Source organism: Ips typographus, linkage group LG16 (assembly GCF_016097725.1).
Source record: "Ips typographus isolate SLU linkage group LG16, UJ_Ityp_2.0, whole genome shotgun sequence".
NCBI lineage: Eukaryota > Metazoa > Arthropoda > Insecta > Coleoptera > Curculionidae > Ips > Ips typographus.
Window position 1 is genome coordinate 3,227,622 of NC_138437.1, and position 18,414 is coordinate 3,246,035.

Consider the following 18,414-nt stretch of genomic DNA (forward strand, 5'->3'; position numbering starts at 1 on the left):
CGTAATACTACAATTGGACGAGTATTTATTATATTCCTTACTTGAAGCATCCTGGCCATGACCGGTATTGGTATAAAATAGGAACAATGGGTTTGAGTCACAAGAATGATAAACATAATCAATAAAATAATAATCTCAATGCTAAAATTACAGCTAAGTGGTAGTGTCGATAAGTAAATAGCCAAACACAACAAACAATATATTATTCTATTTCATGTAGCCTCATAGGCTGGGCGAATGTAATTCGCTTTGCTCTTTAGTTATTAACCATTTCATCTTTCCTCTGGCAGATTTCGTGCCTGATGTTGGTGTCAAGCACCAAAAAAATAAATTACTCAACATGGTGCTGATTTTCAGACAGTGTAATTTTTCCTTTAACAGTATTCACGTGTATTAATCAGATATTGTTGTCTTGGTGTATCAATTGCAGGAACTTAAATGCTACCCAAAGTAGTGTAGATCCTAGTAAATCTCCCATTGCCGTTAAGAATGGTATTGCACAATTGTCAGGATCCATTTTGTATTTCCACATCGTATGTACCATTAAATGAGAACTGTAGAGTAGAATCATAAGTTGGATGAGACTAACGACCAGATAACAGGCGACAAAAGGAAATTTAGCTGTAAGTGTACCGTTGTTGCTTATTACGTCAGCGGATAAAACAAAAATTATTTGTCCTGGTATAGACATTGCCAGAAGTAGCCTTGAAGTTTTGGCTGGAAATACTGTAACAAAAAGAGGATGTGACTCTAGAATGGTAAATTAAGTGGATGTTTACCTCCAGTGAATAGAGCTGTCCAAGGGGCTACCCACTGTTTGGTATGGGGCGGTATAACACCTTTAATGGAAGTTTTATGGAGCATAGTTGAAGTTCTGCTAGCTTGAACTGACACTAAATTTCCTCCAATTCCATTTATAATAGGCTGAAAAGTTACGTAGCTAGGAAAGCTGCTCACAGCTTTATCCAAAACCAATCCTCCAGCCCTGTAAACAGTTAGACGTGCATCCACCTGATAAATTATTTAAAAAAAACTACATACCCACTAATGAATAAAGCAGACAAAACTGGGGTCCACCCTTTGTATAATACTGATTTGGTATACTGGTTTTTCCTTACAATAAGAATCCAAATAGGTAAAATCAGTACAACGTACACTGCTATTATAGTTATCATTACCCACTGATGGGTGTCTGAAAAGAGTTGGGTTGTTAGTAAGAATAGGAGGGTGTAAGTCTCCAAAACCTACCATGGATGGTATAAAGTAACTGAGCCCAGCTAGAGAGCACCAAAAGTGACACTACATCACCTATACTAGCAGCTAAAGGAGTTGCTAAGTTGTCTGGATTCAGTTTCATTCGATGCGAAAGAAAAATAACGCTGATAAGTACAAAATCTAAAAAAAATGAAAGTTAGAAGTGTGAAAGGAAAAACAAACTAGGTACCCACCTAATGTAAAACACGACAAAGTTGCAGTTAATATAGAGCAAGAAACCAAAAGAAACATGTGATCCCACTCGAATTCATGGTTAATCAAACGAGAAGCAACTAGCGCAAACATTGATACTATGCATGAAGCCACTATTGCTTGTACCTACACATAAAATTCATACAATTAGACGTGAACATCCGTTTGTATGAAGTATTTACCTGCACAAGTCCGATGTTGCCAATTATCATCTTTAAGACTTCTTTCTTTTTCTTCATATTTCCAAGATTAGCTTGCGTGGAAAGTCTGGATGCCAAGCACATATCTAAGTTCCCTTTTAGTCCCAGCAGAGCCGGTACCAAAATGTACAAAGCTCTAATTTCATGAAACACGTCGTAATCCTAAAAGTTTCATTTAAATATAGCCGGATAACAACAATTTTTTGTCGAAAAAACGTTTAAATTACTTTACTGGCACACGTTTCCGTGACATTGACTAAGAAATTTGTCACAGTTTTTTTTATTAAATTAACTACATTTACCTGTACTTTACCAAGAACAATTCCAGCACCAATAGTTCCCACCCCTGCTATCATAAATGGTATGAATATTTGGATGAAAACTGAGTACCATTTTTCTTTTTTTACAGTTACTTCTGTTTCAGTGCTTGTAGTTAAAACTGACTCTATGGACTTTTGCTTGTCGAAACCTGAAAAATTCTCTAATTGGAATATCAGAAATTTTGGAAATGCGTAAAACTTACCAGTTTGTTCAATTTGTTCAGTTTTATAGTTGTAGTCTGGTGAAAGACTGATTACAGTTTTGTTTGGTTTCTCAGAATAGTAACGAGAGTCAATACTTTCGGTAGAGGCAAACGGTTCTGAGTTTTTCGTGCTCATGGCTGCAGACAAAAAAACGAAAATTTCAAATGCTTTGTTTGGAACTGAACATGTTTTTCTTTCATATATTTTTTAAGTAGTTGGTTGTTGCTGTTCAGCTCTTAATAGATACTGTTGTTCTACTAGAAAGTGGCGACCAATCTACTTATAAATCAAGAATTCTTACTTCCAATTTAGTACCAATTACATTTATAAGCACAAAAACATAACACAGTATAAACACATTTTGTGGTAAGTAAATTATTACTAGTAAATAACAGCACACAGGCATGACCTACCACATTAATTGTCACTGGAAAACATTAGAGTGAATATATTAATTGAAACAAAGAGAAATAATCAATGGTATTATTTTTTTAATTATGTTTTTGTCTTTATAAATTTAAAAATATACCACAAATAGTAGTTTTTGTTTTTAATGTTGATAAACATTTTGTATTTAAATTTGGGTTTTAATTTCATATCAATGCTGATGACATAACTAGAAAGTTCTCCAAAAAGGTTAATTTTATAGCAAGAGTAGAAAAACATGTCAATATACTCCAAAAAATTGTTATATAATATAATATTTTGTGCCGCACTTTTGTTTTAATTTCATTATTATTTTTATTTTCTTTGTGAATCTTGTAGCAATTTGATAAATAAATACATTATTATTATTCAACAGCAATTTAAATTGTAAAGCTTCGACTGAGACAAGACCCAATATTCAGTTCGATGGACTTAATTGTTTATATATATTTAAGGTGCGCAGATTGTTGTTATCAGCTATTTTGTCATTTATTACTTTTCTCACTGTTACCCAGGAGAATTTAATGTTTTTATACCTTTGTTCCAATTATTCCGATGTAAGTTTAAGTAAATAAGATCACGTTAGGAAAATAAAAAATATCAAACGTGAGCAGGCAAATAATACCCTTACTGTTTATCTAAGCCTTTTAAATTACCTTAAAAAATGCAAATTTACAATTATTGTTAACATTTAAACACGTCTTAACCAAAGCTTAGTTTTAATTGTATTGAATTCTAGGTCAATGAATCTAGTGGAGTAAAGAGGGTAGTTTATACTAGGTTTTACTAAGGTTTGTTTATGCTAATATTAAGGTAAATTGGAAACATTTTTATGAACAGTAAAGCCAAACAGAAAAACAAAATGTTGAGTAAATTGAATAATTTTACTCTACTGAGTCGATCAAGAAGTCCTCAATTTGACTTAAGCTCTGTAGGGTGATCGATATGTAATTCACAACTCTGGAAAGTGTCTGATAAAACATGGTGCTCTGATCACAGGCATAAGGTATAAGGTTTAGGTTAAGTAAGTTACAGACTGATAAACGAAGCTATAACTAGCTTTTATCAGGATCATTACCCAGAAAAAAAATGAAAACAGAGAGAAAACTGCCAGAAAGCCATTTAATAAAGCCAGAATATACAAGTTCTGGTTGCTTACATAACAAAACACGAAATATACAAAATCGAAAATACAACAAATAAAACCAATTTTGTCAAAAAGGATAAGAACAATTACACAAAAAACAGCTAAAGAAAGTCTAAATTTGCTCATAAAATCACTCTTTCTTACAGTAACGGATAATTGGCACACCTGAGCCAATAAGACCAAGAGTGGGAAAAGTTAAAGTAGTAACGTGGATAATCAACCATTCATATCTCCTGGTATAAAAAGAATATATCTTATACTGCTGCAGAAGTTTAGATGCCAATTTCTCATATATCGCCAAAACAGACAGGACCTTGGACCATAAGTCATACAGGCCAACAACTTAAGTTGGTTTTTGGTAACAAAAAAGTAATGACTAAACATATTATCAAGCAAGTGTCAAGGTCAGCAATAGTTTGGTAAAACAAATTAACTAACTTTTTAATATAAATAATTTTACGTCTCGTTAAATTCTCAAATTTTCTTTTTTCCCAATTAGCCAACCTTAATTAAACTAATTTATGGTCTTTTACCTGTATGTGCAGAAAATTTTTAAACCACTTTACACTACCTAAGTAACGTTTTTAATATTTTAACTACCCAACATACGAGAACAAACACGCAAGCGGAACTGAACCACAATTTTGATATTAAAAATTTTTATTTCACTTTTGCATCCGCTCTCACAATCATCATTGGTGTCACAAAAAAAGTCTTACAAAGAGGTCCTTGTTTTTAAGTCTAAGGTGACTTTAACACCAATTTTAAGTGCATTTAGCAATTAAACGTTTTTTACCTTACATTTTGTAAGGTGTCCTAAATTTGAAAATCGAGACTAATTAATTTTTTTTGTGGTTCCAAATTTTGTTCAATTGTTGTGTAATCGGAATTTATTTCATATCTAACCAGTGATTTATTGAGTCAATTTCGAGTGGCTTCTACTAATTGTATGCGACACTTAAAACTTTTTCTAATAAATTGTCTTAGAAAAATCATTAGGGGAATAATTGATGGTCAGATCTGATAAACGGATAATCTAGCAAATTGCATTTAAATTACTGTGTATCTACCTCAAATGTCAGGAAAAGCATGGTTTTATTTGGTATTAATATTCTTTACAAGTCATTCTAAAAAGCAAGTTCTGGAGTATTTTTTATGGAACATAGATTAAGTCACTATAATGCTAACTCAATAAAACTCCTGTATAATTTTAAAATCACTTGAATTTTTGGATTTCTCTAATTAACCGATCAAACCCAGACAATTTGAGAATAATAAGTATTGATTTGTTATTAAGACTTTAATGGCCAATTGCATGGTCTGATTAACTTGGTCTTAAAGTATATAAATGAAGTAACTGAAAATAAATTTATTTAAAAGTTCTGAAAACCAAATCTGTGAGCTACAGCAAATGATACCCTTTATAAACCAACTATATTGGATTTTAGTACTTTTCCCATCGAATTTTGCATCGCACCAAATCTACAACTGAATTCTAAATTTTATTTACTGAAATTATTATCCGAATTTAGGAAAAACAAAAAACAATTGCTATAGGTACCAAGAAAGTATTTACCGTAGCAATAATATTTACGACAGAAGACAACAGGATTATATTGAATCCTTGTATAAACTTTACCTCACTACAATGGTTATTGCGACTGATATTGCGTTGTATGGAAATTGGTTGGTGATTAACAGTAAAAGTTGTAAACTGAGGTATGGGTAATCCATGACATCTGGCATAAATTCCAGACACTTCCGATACTAATTATCCAGTAAAGTGTCCTAATAAACTAATCGATGATTTTAACGCATATGTTTGTTAATTTTTAAGTGTCAAAAACATTTTTAGTAGCTACTCAGAAGCTGTGACGTAACAAGCATCATTCACGTATTAAATTACAATTGCATTGTTTTAATTATTGTTTTGATCGACTGTATTTCTCAGGAATCACCAAGCAATTATTAGTATGTTTTAATCAGTAAGCATTATTATTAACTTTTCTTATCAAGGGTTCATCTCAATGTCAATTTGCGCGGTGGAGGTAATAATTAATCCAGAAATTAATAAAAAAATAAAGTGTAAAAAAGTACTAGGAAGAAGTATTTTTATTATATTTCCAATGGTAATTGGTTCAGGTGTGAATATACAGCTACTTAGCCATGGCATATTTAAAATTTAATAAGTTTTTTTTAAATAACTTGAGATCGATTATGTTTGTTAAAAACAGTGTATGAAATAATTACTCTAATGTAATTTCATTTATCTTTCGCATGTAGATACTTGAAAACAAGTGGGTCTTTAAAGGTGTACCACGATAAAATAAGAATTTATGTAATAATAATAATTACATAATTAAGTAATATTATACACATCTTGACAATAAAGTAAACTTACCTGTTTAGGCTGAATTCCAAATAAAATGCTGAGTTGCTCTTTGTGTCCTCGCAATGCTGGGGAAGCAATTACTAATTGCTGCATCCGCGTTATTACTAAAACAATAATTAACATAAGTAAATAGTATAATAAACTTGTTAGAAAGTCTTACTTTAATGCCAATTAACAAATAAAGCTCTTGATGTTTTAGATAGGGTTTCAAGTGCTTTTCTCGTTTCAATTATTACTGACGACAATTTATGTTACACACAATATATCAGAATAGTTGAGCTTTTAGGAGAAAGGTTACTAAAGCAAAAATAAATATACTTTTACACTAACACCTACCATGTTGTTTAAGTAGCACTCATTTAAGCTTTCATCTAATTTATTTCAATATATTAGTTGTGTTATCATAGCTTTTAGATATCACCTGGAGCTAATGGTTCATGTTCAATTATCAGCGGTACTTTTTCGCTCAACTGGATTTAATGGGTTAAACCCAACCCATGCAATTATTAGTTTTTGCAAGTGTACAAATTACACACTTAATAATGTATCCAAAAGATTTAAATAGTGGTTGGGTATAGAAAAAACATACTTTATTCATACCTTTAAAAAATTACATTAAGTAATAAATGAAAAGTACATTCCACTTTATACTGTGATATATTTCTCTACTTTGTTAAGTGATGTTTTGTTTAAAGTACGATCTTGAAAATGTTTACAATTATAAGAAGTTCATTTAGATTAGGCCTATAGACGTAGGTTGTGACTTTGCAAAATTATTGAGTGATATTAGGTTATTATGATATCTTTTTTTAATGAGTATAGAAGGTGTTTCAAAGTTGGGTGTAGGGTCGTGCCTACCCGGGGCATAGTTCTTTAAACCAGGGAAGGAAAATCTCAGAAGAAGTGTTGATAGAATATGACAGAAGAAGCTGACTATAACGGGTCCCTTGCACATTCTACAGGTCTTTCTCTTGGTAATTCCCTTCCCTCGTTTCAAGAATACGCACCCCGGTGGTGCAAAACACCAGATTTTTTAATTTTATTTAAAATTTTTATCTGGATTATTAAAAACAATTATTAAAGCCGTTTGTTCGCGAAAACAGGGTTACAGATGAACAGATTCAGAGAGAAACATATGAATTTTACAGTGGTATTAAGTGAAGCATGTCAATTAGCCCAATCTCTTGGGGTTGAAAATAATTTTTCTACCGAAATTGATGTTAGAATAAAGAAGCAATTTGATTGAGAAAGTGAAGATGAAAATTGCCTTGAAATGATTTCAAAATCAATTGTATTTTTGCCATATTAGATGGTACTATAAATGCTTTATCGAAATTTTTTTTGAGTGATTCCAGAAAAATAGGAGCAATTTGGAAAGATGGTCTCTAAAATGTCAAAACGGAATTCTCAAGAGAAGTGTTGATAGAATGTGACAGAAGAAGCTGACAATGGCAGGTTCCTGTCACATTTTACAGGTCTCTTGATTCCCTTCCCTCGTTTCAAGAATACGCACCCTGGTTGAATGTCAAATTCAGTAACAAAATCAACAATCAAAAATCATATACCAAGAATGTAAAACTTGAATTGAACCCCCCTAGCGTTCAAATAGTACAACTAATGCTTTTAAGTGAAGATATTGTCTTAGAATATACTTTTTATATTTTTGTTCCTGTTTTTATATGACATTTTGCACTTTGTCCTAATTAGATGCCTTGTGATGATTACCATAGCCTAATAAGTAATTATTTTTACCACGTGGCATAAACGTGGGTGTTTGGATATTAAACCAACAAGTGAGTAAATTAAAGAGTGCTCAATTAATTCCATGGAAACAAAACATATCCCAAACTTCCCCAAACAAAAAATGTTTGTCCGACTGTCAGTAGCAGATTCCTTGTTGTTAAGCATGCATTTGTCTTTATAAGTAAGCTAAAATGTTTCAAATTTTACAAAAACTCTAAGCCCATTACATGAATTGTCCAACAACTAGCAAAACATCAAATTAAAAGACATATATGAATATTGCAAATATCTCGAAAACCACTGATTTTACTTTTCTCAAAATTCAGTCACAAAGTATACCAACTTTCTTAATTCAAACCTAACACCCTGTATATGACTTCAAATTTCCTGTATACATGCGAACCTCGTCTCATCCTCACCTAATGGGTTTACTATAACAATGTGAACAACAAAACTTTGAGAAAAATGAAATCAAAAGTTTAGTTTATCAGATACACGGTATATCTATTCCCCTCAAATATGATACATCAGAGGTAATATCATCAATGTTGAGGATACTCTAACACGTGTGGATGATGATATTTCCTTAACAGACAAAATTCCTTTTGAAAATCTAAAATATAAATTAGGACATCATATTTATTATATTTACCCATTTACCCATATATTATCACACCGAGGAAAAGACGATTCGTTGGCTGGGCCAACTGTTGTGTAAGCTGTCAAACAGTATCCAACTCCCCAGGAACCAGAAGCATCAGTAAAAATTTCCCCAGCACGTTTTGAGCACATTCGTATAGATTTAGTAGTACCTCTGGTACCATCAACAGGTTGCACTTACATTTCAACTCCACTTTTCACTTTCTTCCAGTTCAGCTCAGGTAGTAGCAAAAACCCTTCATACACACCTTTTCAAGATTGGGAGTTATAACACATGAGCAAGGGGCACAAATGAAAAAAATCACGAAACCTTTACGATATCACCAAATTTACACAACTATATCTCTTACTGAGAGGAAAGATGAATTACTTCTAGTACCATTGGGTTTAAGAGCGTAGGTAAAGGACCTTTTCTACCTGGCGAATTTTTTACGCAGTCGCATGATATGGTTGATGTGCACGTTTTTAAAAACCCTGTAGTTGTTCTCGAGAACGGTTAGGTTAGGTTCGGTACCTGGTTCGTTTTCGATGGGCCATCCTGTATAAGTATGAAAGGTCATTTAAGGTAGTCCGTTAAGTATTTTAAGGATAACAAAGAAATAGCGCTGGACATTCACTAAAGCAAGTGTTTCTGTCATCTGAGCATTAAATAACCAAAAGTTTCGAAAAACGTTACTATTTTTATTAATTTTTTTAAGGTAAATAGCAAAACATCACTTTAATTACATTTTTCAAACTCGTTTCTCATCCTTTACTTCTTACTTCTACTTCATAACCATTTTTCTATCTTCTCTGTTTTATCTTATGGTATCCAAGAGAACAAAAAGAGTTTTGTTAAAAGATAAATCTTAATACAATATAAAATACATACATTTTATATATGAGTGTATTACCGGTGTTCCGTAATTATTAATAAGACCTAAAAGTACGGAAGTAAACAACTAATATTCTAAAGAAGTTTTTTAAAATAAATGAAATAATCTTCTGAATAAAATGCTTTCAGGGTGGAGTATTACCAAATTGCAGATTTGTCATCAATTAGACAGTTGTCAGATAACGTTTACAAAGTTAAGCACAGAGGAACAAGGATGATAACCAGGCGATACGTGTTTCTGCTTGTTGGCTTCATTAGGCATGTAATTCCAGATGTATGAAAGGAGTTTTAAAAACCATCTGACATACACATGGTGAAACATATACGGGTGTACCCTGGAAAAGGAGACACAAAAAAATGGATAACACAAACGGCCAGCAGTGACACAATTGTGATTTCCGCAAGAATTCTTTTTGGGTTTTGAACACTCTGTATATATGTTCAATTGTGTTGCCGTTTTTACAGTCGCTGAAGCTCTAAAAATGGCGGAGATATGAAATTTTCAAAATTTTGCTGTAATTTCCGAAAATAGTAAAAATCGTCGGAATCGGTTAAAGTTACGGAAATTTTACAGGAGATCAAAAATGTTCATAATGACTTTCTGCACTCCACCCATGGGACTAGGTTTACACCAATTTAAAACGGGGTGAACGCGATCACGACTGGCAGATTGTTAGTTTCAAATTTAACTTTTTTGTGTTTTGAACACCCTGTATATGTTCAATCAGTTCAAGAAAAACATTTTGAGCTTTTTACAGTCGCTGAAAAATTCTGGTGCATATCTCAAAAATAGTAAAAATATTCAATATTTCGGAAACACTTAGAGTTACAAATATTTTGCGGGAGATCCAAAATGGTCAGAATAACTTTCTGCACTCAGTAAACCCAGTTTACACTCAGCTAGAACCGGATAAACGCGGTCACAATTGGCAGAGCGTTGATTTCAAATTTAACTTAATCTTTTTGTCTTTTGAACACACTGTATATGTTCAATCAGGTTGCGGTTAAAACGAAGTGAGAGAGCAGTTAGAGACAAACGTTTTGAGCTTTTTACAGTCGCTGAAACCCCAAAATTGGCAGAAATTCAAATTTTTTCAAATTTTGGTGCATATCCCAAAAATAGTAAAAATCGTCCAATATCGCGGAAACGGTTAGAGTTACGGAATATTTAGAAGAGTTAGTTTCAAATTTAACTTATTCTTTTTGTTTTTTGATTTGTTTTGTTGAATCTTGTTGCGGTTAGCACAAGATGAACATTTTGAGCTTTTTACATTCGCTGAAACTCAAAGAATAAAAGTAGTAAAAAATGTCCAATACCTCGGAAATGGTTAGAAATTAAAGCAAGTTAGAATTATACTAAATTAAAGTAAGGTTTGTAGTTACATTCAATTTATGCAGAACGAAATTAACAGCTAAGAAAAAATACGCATGCGCCACACGGAGTTACTTTGTTCGTTTGTTCAATTGTTAAAATAAATTGCTTCATGTATTTGTTCAGAAGAATCCTAACAAAGTTGTCCTAATATCTCAAAAATGGTTTACCAAGTATTTTGTTTAACTAAATTGTTTTTATAATTCCGATCATTTTTTGAATATAAAAATGGGTACTGTTTAACAAGCTCTATTAGCTTGTAATCATCTATTTGCGAGTTGATTTATACATTGGTATATACTACTTTTGTTATAAAACACTTTAACAAATCACTTGACCCATAGGGCTCTTTGGTAGAAAAATCTGACAAAGGAAGAAAACGTCAATCAAGATAAGCTGTAATTAATATTGGTCATTTGTCCAAATCCTATTCCGGCCATGAGCAATAAGCATTAAAATTAATATTATGTTAAGAAAGTTAAAAGTTAACTAAATTTAATAGAAAATTCTTAATACTAAATTAGTTTAGGTTAATTCTATTTTAACGTCGTGCATAAATCCACCTTTAGAAAATAATATGGGGGAGATACGGAATTTGAAAAATTTTATAAAGAAAAATTAACAAAATTTCTTTTTGCATTGTTGTCATATGACACCCCACATAATTTTCACTAAAGAATCACCCCTTTAACTACTATCAATGCTATCCAGATACAAGTTTTTTCTTGAATTTCTGGTTGTCAGTAAATTCGTGGTACATATATATTGCAAATTTTTGTACTCACTCTTTTGCACTAATCCACTTTTTTCACTCATATACAATTAAGTAGGTGGTTGGTTTGCTCCAACATTTGTCTATGAACATTTTTCAACAAGTATCGTTTATCACCATTTTCATTACGTCATGTGACATATTTGTAATAGTTTAACCAGTTAAAATCGGGAGGAATTTCCCGACAACAATTGTATGCAGTTTTATGTGATTACGTTATTTTTGTGCTGTGCACTGACGTAAATACGAAAAAAAAATAATAAAAGTGAAATAAAATAGTTCATTGCCTCGTGTGCTATTAAAAATCTATAAACAGTCTTAGAAGACAGATTCGCATGAATGGATCTGATATCGGTGTAAACGGCGGCGAAATAAACAAAAGGCAAAACCAAGAGAAACCTACTTTCCAAGTTTCAATAAAATAGTCATGATTATTACGTAAATATGATTACAACAACTTGACCCGTTATTGTCTATTAAAATTAAAAGTTTTCCTACTACTGAAATTCTATATGCAACACTGATAATTATTTTCTTTTTGACTAGTTCAAGGTTGTTTACTTATGGAAAAATTGAATTCAGCAACTGAGTAAAATTGCTAATGTCGTTGAAAAGTCACGTCTGATAAGGGGTTTTCCTTGTCATTGGGAATAATTTGTGTGGTTTACTTAATAATAGTATTACAAGTGTGTGAAAACCACGTTGTGATGACATACAATGCATTTCAGTAGAAGAAAGAACAAAGACAACCTTGGAACTCTTCCGCAGCTTATCTTACCAATACTTAATCAATTAAGCGGTAAGAAGCAGCTGATCTGCCTGCTGAAATCAAAAATTACCGTGGAATTACTGTGGGGATTTACGGTCAACCATTGTTTATATAATGATAAAATTACTTTTCTTCCTATCTTGGGTATATAACACTTTAAAGTGGGGAATGCTAATATTTGCACTTTTAATTTATATTATTAAATGTACTCACTTTGTCCTGAATATTAAAGTCAGTTGATTGCTTGTTAACTGTAAGCTAATCTTAACAGCTCCAAATCCATAAACAGATTACCAACCAGCCAGATATAAATCCTTTAATCCACTAACATAATGTTCAATAGATAGTGCATAATTCGTTTTCCCAGGTAAACAAATGCGCTAGTAATTTTCTGAAATACTGCCACTTATCTATTTTTTCTACAGCTCAGTTTTTCTGTGATTGTACTGTTGATTTGTTAGTGTTAATTACTTCTACAGTCCTTGATATTTTTTCTTAATTTTTGTCACCATAAAAGGGGAATTCCGAATTTTCTTTATACCTTTTTTTAATCCGATAGTTGTTGCATAATATTAATCTTTTTACACAGCAATGGACTTGAACAAAGGTTAGTTTTTATGATAACCTACATTAGGGTTGCAAAATCAAAACGGTCGACCACCTTAATATTATTTATATCAGGTGACATTTTATGTTTTCCAGTATCAGTTACATAATTGTTTTCAGTAAAGAAGTATTTGTTATAAGTATGGTAAAAACAATATACTTATCGTTTCTTGTTAAACAAAGGAGTTCAAAAAACTTCTATATTTAACATTTCACAGAAAAGTTTGTTGTGTAATTTTATATAATTTGTAGTTTATTAGTAGGTGATCTATCAAAGATATATCATCTAGAGTAAAGTACGTTTTATTGTAAATTGATTAAGGAATTAGATTTTGAAAGTTAAAGGTCAAATTTTCCAACCCTGTTTTGTCTATACCTGTACCTGTGTAGTTATAAATTATCAGCTCACTGACATTTTATTGCTGCCATGGAAGTAATTTTAATATAAATAATAATATTGTAAACAGAACTAATTTTTGATGCAGAAATCAAATTCAATTTCCAATACGTGTATAGTTTAATGAGTATTTTAAATGCATTTTTTATTCTAATTTTATTGATGTATTACATGCTGTGTTTGTTCTAAATATTTGATTAGAAAACTCAATTTAAAGGGTTTCGTACTTCTTTTACCAAAACAATTTAAAATTTATTTTTAATAAACGTTACAAAAAATAGCTATATTTTTTAAATGTACAACACAGTCTCTTAATATCAATTTTACAATTTGGGCCACCTTGTTCAATATACAAAGTGTGAAAAGTGTGAAAACCCAAAAATAATAATGTTTTGCTAACAAACGTGATGCAAGCATGTACAAAAATAATTTTTACAAACATCAAATTTAAGTTACTTATGTTACATCACTCAAATAATTGTAGTTAATGAATTTTGGTTTCAACACCAAATTAAGGAATCGAGCCAATTTTCTCTTTAACATAACATGCAAATTTAAACCAATTTTATTTGTATGCTTATGCATCTGATATAAAATCGATTATTTTCAGACTTCGTCACTAATTACAATTTTTGTTGACTTTAAAGCATATCAAAGCAGAAGCTTATCACATCGATTAAATTGCGTGAAAGCGATATATTTCAAATCACCATCATTAACAAGTGGAATTATTGTTATAAGCTTTTTCAAGATTGTATTAGGATAATGACTTGATAATAGGCATTTTAGCAAGCAGTACATCAAGTACTATTATATAGATTCGAACCAATAATTTTTTTGATTGCATATTGATATTAAAACAAAGAAAAGGAACAGTTCTTAAATTATAATCTACGAGACTTAAGAAAAGCAATCTTCAAAAGAACAAAACACTCTAGATGATTAACAAGGTAATCGATACTAAAACAGTTAGCACAATTTGCTTGAATACAAATTTAATTCAACAAATTTCTCTAGAATCTGTCAAAGATTACTACAAATACAGACTAAATGGAAGAACAATCCTGACTGTGCCTAATAAGACAAACCACCCTACTGGAACAATTTAGTCACAAAATTAATAAAACTCCCACTTTGTTTACTAACTTTTAAAATCACACTACAACACCACAATGCGGAAATTAGTAAAACAATTAAAAACTTACATTTTAGGAAGGAAGAACTAAACTGAAGAAAAGTTCTTAACGACTGGGTTTGCGGTTGCCCGCGCAAAATAACGTCAAACTAGCGGTTGTCAGCTCAGTTTACCGCAATAGATCCGCAACACTTCACTCAGGCCGGATTGGAGTAAAATTGTCTTAAATACATCAGATACCTGTCCGATTTTTATCTATCTCGTTCGAGTTATACTGTATTGGTTGATTAAAATTCAGGGCCGGATTGGCTCAATACGAACATAATTTAATCCCACTTCCCACGACTATTAGAACGCGCTCGCTTTTGATCAAGGCGATACTCTTCAGAAGTACTTCAGGTTGTGACGTATGTTTGATTATGTTTTATATCAATATTATCAAAGTTGTTTAATGTCGCATCTATAGATTGTGTTGTCTGTGAGCATCTATAGAAAAAAGTTAATTACACCAGTATAAATTTTAGACACGTCTGTCCTTTTTAATAACAATAGAAGCCAGTTGGAGTTTCCCGTAATTTACCATGAATTTCTACCAGTACGTACTGGACATGCATATTCATTACCAGAACAAATCCAGTATTGTTTCATTTTGATGATCTTTATGAAAAATATATTACAATGTTAACTTTGTGAGTGATGTTTTAAAGCCAAATTGTTATATGATGATGTATACAAGTAGTTATTCAGTTGATTTAAGGAGTTCTAGTAGCCTTAGTTTTAAGATACCAAAAAACCTTCTGAAATTGATTTTGTTTTGGGTTTTCTCATCTGATTTATCTTGCATTGTGATTGCACTTTAGTTCTTTGTGAGTAAGATTTTCTTTTGTCTAACTTGCCTTGTATTTCTTCTTCTTCTTCCTCTGCTGCGTGTCCATTAATGAATGTTTGAGATCACATTTGTCCACACTTCCCTATTACGTATGGTATGCATTAGATCTTGCATTGTCCTCAGTCCTGTCCACTGCCTAACGTTGCGTAACCATGACATCTTTTCCTGCCGATTCCTCTTTTTCCCTCAATCTTCTCCTCAATTATCAATTGCAGGAATTGGTACCTCTCGTTGACTATTACGTGGCACAGGTATGCTGTTTTTCGACGTTTAATGGTGTCTAACAGTTCGCGGTCTTTATTGATTATTCTCAAGACCTCATCGTTGGTTGTTCTTGCAGTCCATGGAATCCTCAGTACACACTTCCAGCTTGTTCATAGTGTTCACTTTCAGTGTCCATCCCTCCATGCCATAAAGCAACACTGTTCAGACATAGCATTTGACAAATCTAATTCTCAAGCCAAGATCCAAATCAGTATTGGTGAGCACTTTTTTGAATTTCATGAACGCACTGTGGGCATTTTCGATCCGGCTTCTGATTTCTGTGTCTGATTCCGAGTTTTCACACAGCCACGTTCCTAGATATTTAAATTTATTAGACTCGCTCTATTGGTTGATTCTCATGTTAGGCTTGAGTTTTGAAATTCTTGTGGCTTTCCAGTAATTAATAAGTATATAGTAATTAGTAATTAGCATGAATTTAGTCTTCTTGGTGTTGATATTGAGACATTATCTGACAGTTCCAAGCATATCCCGCAAATCCTCCATGTTATCTGCAATTAGAACTATGTCGTCCGCATAACGAATATTGTTGACCCATACTCCATTCACCTTAACGCCCACGTTGCGTTCTTCTAGGGCTTCTTGAAAGATGGTTTCAGAATATAAATTGAAGAGAAGTGGGGAGAGAGCACACCCTTGTCTGACCCCTCTACAAATTGGACTTGCTTCTGTGAGATCGTTACCAACTCTGACTTCAGCCATTTGGTTGCAGTATAGGCTTTGAATGCAGAGGATGATGTTGGACTCTGTCGAACGCCTTTTCATAATCGATGAAACACAGCATTATGTCCTTTCTCTGATCGTTGCAGTTCTGAATCAGTACTTGAGTCGCAACTAATGCTTCTCTCGTGCCTAAACCTCGTCTGAATCCAAATTGTGTGGATCCGATGTTTCTTTCACACTTTATTGATATTCTGTAGTGGATAATCTGTGGTCCTCACATTTTGTTGCATTGTTCTTTTTCGGCAAGGGATTTTCGGGATTCGATGTTAACCATTTGGCGGGATATTCGCCTGTGTTATAGATTCGACTAAATATCGTCTGAAGAACTGGGATACTTTTGTCGTCCAACAGTTTGAGCAACTCTACAGGTATGCGGCCTGAGCCAATCGCCTTTCTATCTTTGGATGTATTGATCGCTCTTATAATTTCCTCTTTTGTGATGGGAGGTCCAGAGAGAGTCTACATTTTCAACAGCAGGTCTTTCATCGGCAAAAGGGTTGCTAATATAGTTTTCCCATATGATTTTACGCTGTTGATCATCCTGGGCTAATTCTTTCTGATCGTTTTCTACATTAGAGAATGTACTCTTTCTATATACTCCTGTCGTCTCTTTTATCTTTCTGTGTAGGTTGAAGTCATCGTGTATTTTTTGTAGTTGTTCTAGTTCTTCACACTGTTGTTTCAGTCACTCATTCTTAGCGGTTCTTATCTTCGTTCTAATGACTTTCTGGATTTTTTTTTTAGTTAGTAGCCTTGTATTGTGTAGCATTTTTAAGATTTTCCATTCACTCATGTTTATATTTATTACCTGAGCAGTATAGTAATTATAGTCACTTTAAATAAGTATGTGCTGGTGGAGAAAACGGGCATGTTTGGAAGAAATAGCAAGTGTCAAATGGAGCATTAGTAGTTTGTAATTGGTCAAAAAACAGCTGTCAGGTTTCTGCTATTTTTGACCAATCACAAGCTATTAGTGCTGTGATTTATGCCTCTTTTATCATGGACGTTAACATAAGAAACACGTATACATAAACATAAATTTGTATTTATGATGATTTGTTGGAATCCGTAAAACAAAGCTGCATTTCTATGTGAAAGATTTAGATATGTTTTTCCTTAGGGATTGCAGAATAAACAAAAAAAGTGTTTGATAAAAATTAACTTTACGTTTATGTTTATGGGTTTCTTATGTTAACGTTCCTTGTGAAATAGGCATTACGCAAATGCCATATAACCACCTTTGATATTAAAATGCACCTAGAAGGTGCATTCCAACATGGCCGAAATAGGGGTGACAGTTTGCATTTGTATTTTATTGTGGAACTGGAAAATTCACTCTCTAGTTTCACACTCATAACAAAGGAAAATGTCCATTGGTTTATTGCATCATCATGTTTAGAAAAAAAAGTCTAAATCAAAAATAACCCATTTATCCTTTCGTCACCTTATCTAATCAAAACTGATCTTGTTCCAAGCATTATCATCCTGAGGATGCAGTAAAACAAGTGCGAAACATCGACGATAATAAAGAGAGACAAAACCACAAAATCTTAAACCCCACTTAAGTCGTGAATTGCATCATAATCCAACTAGGAAAAAAATGTTAGAAAACAGGAAAATGGGTGGGAAAAAAAATTAAAAACTTTTTAACTCTTATTAATGTGTCTTAAGGTTTAGAAAAGGAACCCTTAAACTCTTCTCCTTCTTCTACCTCTATTATTGCTCAATTGTGTCTCTGCAATTATTCTAGACTCAATTGTTAAATTATCAATATACCGTTGAAAACTGACATTAAACTACTGTTTCAAACTGATAAGATTTTGGTGATAAAAACAAATACTACCAGTTTTTTTTGTCTGTTTGTTTGCTTACACTATTATTTAAACTGATGAGTGTAAGATTAAGTTATTTTCGATCATCTTCAAATAATTGTTTTTCTAAATGATTGACATGATACTCTAAACCTTGCACATTTTTGTTTTGTAAGCCCAACAATTTTTTAATAGTCCTTGAAGCAGTATTGATTAATAAAATAT

General features: G+C 32.4%; 1 protein-coding gene across 3 annotated transcripts; it reads right to left on the reverse strand.

The window, feature by feature from the left end:
* Nucleotides 1-346: 346 nt before the first annotated feature.
* On the reverse strand, nucleotides 347-14,715 carry LOC145738626 (solute carrier family 41 member 1-like). 3 transcript variants are annotated; one of them, XM_081993513.1, is made up of 10 exons: nucleotides 14,555-14,715; nucleotides 6,166-6,260; nucleotides 2,191-2,328; nucleotides 1,970-2,136; nucleotides 1,650-1,829; nucleotides 1,449-1,593; nucleotides 1,249-1,395; nucleotides 1,042-1,192; nucleotides 780-985; nucleotides 347-726 (listed from the first exon to the last, which is right to left on the reverse strand). In XM_081993513.1, the coding sequence occupies exons 3-10, from the start codon at nucleotides 2,324-2,326 to the stop codon at nucleotides 398-400; spliced, it is 1,461 nt and encodes a 486-aa protein (XP_081849639.1). In that variant the 5' UTR covers nucleotides 2,327-2,328; nucleotides 6,166-6,260; nucleotides 14,555-14,715; the 3' UTR covers nucleotides 347-397. The 3 variants fall into 3 exon arrangements, with proteins under 3 accessions (XP_081849639.1, XP_081849642.1, XP_081849640.1); XM_081993516.1 differs by lacking the exon at nucleotides 14,555-14,715 and adding an exon at nucleotides 11,591-11,609; XM_081993514.1 differs by lacking the exon at nucleotides 14,555-14,715 and adding an exon at nucleotides 8,552-8,920.
* Nucleotides 14,716-18,414: the final 3,699 nt, after the last annotated feature.

Coding starts and splice junctions, on each gene's coding strand:
- LOC145738626 (XM_081993513.1), bottom strand. CDS start 2,326: ATGAGCACGAAAAACTCAGAACCGTTTGCCTCTACCGAAAGTATTGAC. Junction 1,594..1,649: donor GCAACATCGGACTTGTGCAG/GTAAATACTTCA, acceptor TTTTATGTGTAG/GTACAAGCAATAGTGGCTTC. Junction 1,193..1,248: donor GTTACTTTATACCATCCATG/GTAGGTTTTGGA, acceptor AACTCTTTTCAG/ACACCCATCAGTGGGTAATG.